The 6,185-nt window shown below is 41.3% G+C and overlaps 1 protein-coding gene across 1 annotated transcript in view; it reads right to left on the bottom strand.

Annotated features, from left to right (window-relative positions):
- The window catches only part of SLC13A1 (solute carrier family 13 (sodium/sulfate symporter), member 1), a 24,519-nt gene that overhangs the window by 14,423 nt on the left and 3,911 nt on the right, over positions 1-6,185 (bottom strand). The window contains 4 exon segments of the mRNA XM_010285329.1: positions 51-211; positions 723-789; positions 872-929; positions 1,873-2,060. Of these exon segments, the coding sequence (XP_010283631.1) occupies positions 51-211; positions 723-789; positions 872-929; positions 1,873-2,060 (474 nt within the window).

Raw genomic sequence — 6,185 nt, 5'->3', positions numbered from 1 at the left:
TTAAAATTCTGGATTAAGAAGAATACAAATAATTTAATATAGTCTCTTACGTATTGAAGTGCTCAGCAAAAATAAGATTAGTCGATGTTCCTGTGATTGTGGTCAGACCTCCAATGGTAGCAGAATAAGCAACACATAAGCACAACGCTTTGAAAATCCCACTGTATTTGTCCTCTCTGCTTTTTCTCCCTGTTTCAGTGGGTGGTAGGTTCTGCTTAGAAAGAATATACACCAATTAATATATAAGAAGGGCTCATCACCAAGCACAAAAATAGGATTCAAGGATGTCCCAGAACAGACAGGCAATTTGCTGGCCATATAGCCATACACAGCATGGTTTGGTTTGCTGCTACAATGGTGCTACAATTATTCATGCAAAGGAAAAGAAGGGAGAGTCAAATCATGAAGTCCTTTGCTTGAGCTGTCTGTCTCTACACAGGAACAGCCTTTGTATATACTGATATATGTACACCTGATATATAGAGCTTGTTCTCTAGTGAGGTTGGTTTAACTTCTATAAAATATACTGGGAACGCAAAACTACTAATGAACTAACTACATAAGGAAACTGTATGTATATGTGTATCTACACATATATATCTTATCCACATGAAACTAGCTTCATTGCTAGCTGTGCCATGTTAGGTGTTACACAGAAGTGAGATTTAGGTTAAAACTAAGTTACTCACATTAGCTGTATAATAGAAAGATACCTTAAGTACCTGTTGCTTTTCTTTTTCATTTTCCTTTTCAATTGTGCACACAGTTCTACCCACATTGTTGTCATACCTGGAAAAACAAATGTAGGTATTGTAATAAGCAGATACTAAATTTAGATGAATTCTTATAGCAGAATTTAGTAAATTATTACCCATTAACTTGTTTTTCTTTCTCTTTCCAGTCACTGCTTTCACGTTCTTCTACATTTTCTGTAAGACATTGATGGAAAGACAGATACTTATTTAAGGAAGCAAAACTGGACAGGCTCCATCAGCAAGTCCCATTCCATGCAACAACTTCACATCATCCCATGAATACATTAACAAGTGCCAACATTAAAAACAGCTGAGTTGTGCCCTGCTCCTTCATGACTCCTATACACCAAAGTCTTAATCTTATAATGACAAGAAATTTCTTCCTAATTTACAATCCAACTGTGTATGTAACCAGTTTAGACTCATTTGTTCTCCCAACATTACCATAGAGTTTAAACAGCTCTTTTCTCTTGCTAACATTTAATCCCTAGTGTATTTATAGCCTGTAGTCATATTTCTTTTCAGACTTCATTTTACTAGGCTGAACAAGCCAGCTTCTCTTCTCTTCTCTTCTCTTCTCTTCTCTTCTCTTCTCTTCTCTTCTCTTCTCTTCTCTTCTCTTCTCTTCTCTTCTCTTCTCTTCTCTTCTCTTCTCTTCTCTTCTCTTCTCTTCTCTTCTCTTCTCTTCTCTTCTCTTCTCTTCTCTTCTCTTCTCTTCTCTTCTCTTCTCTTCTCTTCTCTTCTCTTCTCTTCTCTTCTCTTCTCTTCGCTTCTCTTCTCTTCTCTTCTCTTCTCTTCTCTTCTCTTCTCTTCTCTTCTCTTCTCTTCTCTTCTCTTCTCTTCTCTTCTCTTCTCTTCTCTTCTCTTCTCTTCTCCTCTCCTCTCCTCTCCTCTCCTCTCCTCTCCTCTCCTCTCCTCTCCTCTCCTCTCCTCCTGTTTAATTTTAATTAATCTTTGCGAATATGAGAGGCCTCATACACGGCAACCCAAGAGAGGTCTCGCAATGAAGTACGTAATGACGCTAGTACTTCCCCAGCCATTTAATTTTATTTGGTGTGGTGTTTACCCTGCTGCAAAGTGAGGAAGGGCAAAGACAAAAACTGCACTGCATGCCTACCGTCCAGCTCCAGCGCTGGGTTGATGGAGCCATTAGAACAGGACATCTCCAGTGCATCAGCTTCTGCTTCAGTTCTGATGATCTGCTGAGCTACAGCCTCTACAATTGGCATCACCATGGCAGCAGCAGAGGTGTTGCTGAGCCACATTGACAAGAAAGCACAGCTAACCATGAAACCCAGCGTAAGCCTGGAACAGGAGAGAAGAGTCTAGCAACTACAGCAACACCTTCTATCACTGCTTTATTTAATATAAATGGAAAGCTTTTTCAACAGAAAGCTTGAATGTAGGAAACACTGAAAATGTAAAGCTTGTAATGGACCTCTGAGAGAGTTTATGAATTAAAATGATCTGGATCAAAGACATTTCTCACTGATATTATCATATTTTAGAGTTAAAGGATTAATATATTATAAATTGAAACAGGAGATATAATGTTTATTTACAGAATGATACTGTATTTCAATCATCTTTGAAGAAAGAGCACCATGCATGTCACAAGTTCAGATGAAAGTTAAAATGGCTAAACTGCTAATGCTATTAATTTTGTACTGTACACTTGGTCAAACCCCCAGACTAATCACTTACGCTGTAAATCCTCTAGGTACCAGTCCAGGCGTTACAGGAAGAAATATTAACAATTCAGGAAGCGGTACTTAACTTAGTTCTTAACCAGAGCCCCAAGACAGATGTAGGGATTATTTGCCTTCAATAAATGTCATATTTGATATTAAACCAGAAAGTGAAGGTCATTACAATGTCTTAGTCTCATCTCGGCACAGCTTATGCTAAGTTTACTACAAATAGGAATTGAATCTGTGCAATTCCTGATTGCACTGATGCAATGCACAGAATTGCAGTGACTCTAGTTTTACACTAAAAAACTCAAATATTCTATGTCATACCTGGTGAAGTTGGACAGTAAGTTTAGAATACAGGTCACATCATTGCCATTTGTAACGTGTCTCTCCGAGTTGTAAATCAGAGTATTCGTCTTGACTTTCTGTCCCCAGGTGTTGGCAGTGTCATTAAACACCTGCCATGTATCACCACAGTGAGAGAACAACTGTGAGTGGAGGGACTGTGATGTTACAGCATTTTCTGAGAAGTCATTTGTGCAGTTTGTAAAGCTCTTTGCCTAGCCTGGATCAGAAACTTCACAAAAACTGCAAGGATTACTCAGCACTTGATGAAAAGATTTTATACAAAAATAAGGTAGGCAATGTTTTATTACATCAAAATATGGTTCAAAAAGCCTCTTGTAGTCTTTCATTTCAGCTCATAGCAACATTTCAAACACATCTTTTCCCAACAGGGGCACCTTGTCTTTTCTCTGTGCACCTTTAATTGCGTAATGATGGAACGATCTGCAGACCTGCAAGTGGTGGACCTCATTCAATACAAATTGTCATGAGTAGTATAAAACCCATTAACATTATTAACATGTTTTTGATTAGGTCCTCAGATGGGACCTAACTGTGTTTCCAGGAGAAATTTTTATGCAGAAAATACTGGTCAGGCTAAGAACACTAAGTACAATCGTTCATGTTGTAAAGAAATATAATTTCAGTAATACTTGCAAGAGGATTGCAAGAGAAATCAACGCAAATTAAGACATTCACTAACGTGTTTCAAAACTATTCATCTTAAATTTCCAGAATTTGATGGACTGATGGTCAGGTGACCATTTAGTACAGTGTGGTGTACTCTAACGAGTGACTCTAAAAGTGATTTAAAATATAATAAAATATATCCTAACCTGTTCAGCCACAGTTTTTCTGCATTATTCTCCCTGTGGTGTTTATTCTGCATGGAATCTCGGATGATAACTTCATTTACATTCAATTATAAAGTCACTCTCTGTTATGTAATGCACAATCAATATTTTATTGCTCATTCTAGTCCTTGCAGGGTGCATACACGTATTCACCTTTCCCTGATAGTTTGTGGACCAGACCGTGTAGCTCAAATAATGGGAGCCCTTTAGGTACTCATAGAATCAGAATCATCTAGGTTGGAAAAGACCCTTAAGATCATCAGGTCCAGCTGTTAATCTCGCACTGCCAAGTCCACCACTAAACCATGTCCCTAAGCGCCACATCTACATGTGTTTTAAATACCTCAAGGGATGATAACTCAACCACTTCCCTGGGCAGCCTTTTTTCAAGGTTCGAGCTGGGCAAAGTACATTACAGTTTTTTTTTTTTTTTTTTTTTTAATAGAATGGTTTGGGCTGGAAGGGATCTTCAAATATCATCTAGTCCACCCCCCTGCCATGGGCAGGGACACCTTCCACTAGACCAGGTTACTCAAAGACCCATCCAACCTGGCCTTGCACACTTCCAGGGATGGGACATCCACAACTTCTTTAGGCACCCTGTTCCACTCCCTCACCACCCACAGAGTGAAGAATTTCTTCCTTATGTCCAATCTAAACTTACCCTCTTTCAGTTTAAACCCATTGCCCCTTATCTTATCACTACATGCCCTTGTAAAAAGTCTCTCTTCAGCTTTCTTGTAGGCCTATTTCAGGAAAGGGGTTATAAGCTGCTATAAAGTCTCCCCAGAACCTTCTCTTCTCCAGGCTGAACAACCCCAACTCTCTCAGCCTGCCTTCATAGGAGAGGTGCTCCAGCCCTTTGATCAGCTTCGTGGCCCTTCTCAGGACCCTTTCCAATAGGTCCATGTCCTTCTTATGTTGGGGGCCCCACAGCTGAATGCAGTAATCCAGGTGGGATCTCACGAGAGTGACACGTGGGGGGAGAATCACCTCCCTCAACCTGCTGGTCAGGCTTTTTTTGATGCAGCCCAGGATACAGTTGGCCTTCTGGGCTGCAAGTGCACATTGCCAGTGTTGAGCTTCACATCCACCAACACCCCCAAGTCCTTCTCCTCAGGGCTGCTCTCAATCCATTCTCTGCACAGCCTGTATTTGTGCTTGGGATTACCCCGACCCATGCACAGGACCTTGTACTTGGCCATGTTGAACTTCATGAGGTTTGCATGGGCCCACCTCTCAAGCTCCCTGTGGATGGCATCCCTTCCCTCCAGCATGTCAACTGCACCACAGTGTTTGACAACACTTTTGGTGAAGAAATTTTTCCTGATATACAATCTAAATCTCCCTGATGCAACTTGAGGCCGTTTTCTCTCATCCTATCGCTTGTTACTTGGGAGAAGATACTGGCAGCAACCTCTCTGCAACCTCCTTTCAGGTAGTTGTAGAGAGCGATAAGGTCTCCCTTCAGCCTCCTCTTCTCCAGACTAAACAACCCCAGTTCCCTCAGCCTCTCCATGTACGACTTGTGCTCTAGACCCTTCACCAGCTTCGTTGCTCTTCTTTGGACATGCTCCAGCACCTCAGTGTCCTTCTTGTAGTGAGGGGCCCAACACTGGACACAGTCTGTGAGGAGCGGTCTCACCAGTGCCAAGTACAAAAGGACAATCACTTCCCTACTCCTGCTGGCCACACTATTTCTGATGCAAGCCAGTTTCTCCAGAAGAATGCAGAATGGGAAATCCAGAGGACTCCTGCTATTCTACTTCCACTGCTACATCCCCCATGCCCTCTAATGCAGAAAACTCCTACAATGGTATCTCTGCCTTGGGCTGGATGAGGCTCCAAAGTGCACAGGCTGGCTGAGGAGGGAGGGCTGTGCACAAGGAACATCATGCATCACTTTGCGGTGGGCACAGCTAACGAGCAGCAGATGCTGAGAGGTGGGAGGATCTTCTCCTTCACAGATCCTCTTATCATACTCATCATCCTTTTGTCATGATCAAGAAATGTGATAGAGCTGAGATAGTTGTGAGGGATACCGCTTCCTCAGGGTTACAAAGCTGTCTGTGGAGTTGCTCTAGGTATCCTCAGCAGCTGGCTGCGGGTTTCTGTGTACACAGCAAGTTCCCCAGCAGTGTTCAGCTTAGCACAGCCTGCCATCCACTTGTGTTGTCCCTTTCAAGATTTCAGCCAAAAGGTGAGGACTTAGGAGTGATTGAAAAAAGAAAAACTGAAATAACTATAACCACATAGCTCAAGAGTATAGCTAAAGATAATGGGAGGCAGCTGACCAAGATTGTAAAAAAAGCAAGCTACCAGCTATCAAAAGATGCAGGAAAATTCAAAATACATGTGATATTTAAGATTAGGACAGACAAATCACTGAGGAATAGAAATAATCTAGCATTTCCATAAGGTGTTATTAGTTAGATCACCTAAGAGGCATCTCATTTCTTAGGTTTCTATTTTTATGACTTTTTATTTCCTGTCACTGTCTGATTCCTGACAAGGAGTCATAAGCATCATGTATTCTG

Source organism: Phaethon lepturus, unplaced genomic scaffold (assembly GCF_000687285.1).
Source record: "Phaethon lepturus isolate BGI_N335 unplaced genomic scaffold, ASM68728v1 scaffold804, whole genome shotgun sequence".
NCBI classification, from domain to species: domain Eukaryota; kingdom Metazoa; phylum Chordata; class Aves; order Phaethontiformes; family Phaethontidae; genus Phaethon; species Phaethon lepturus.
Note: the sequence above shows the minus strand (reverse complement) of the source record. Positions and strands in the feature narration are given on the sequence as shown.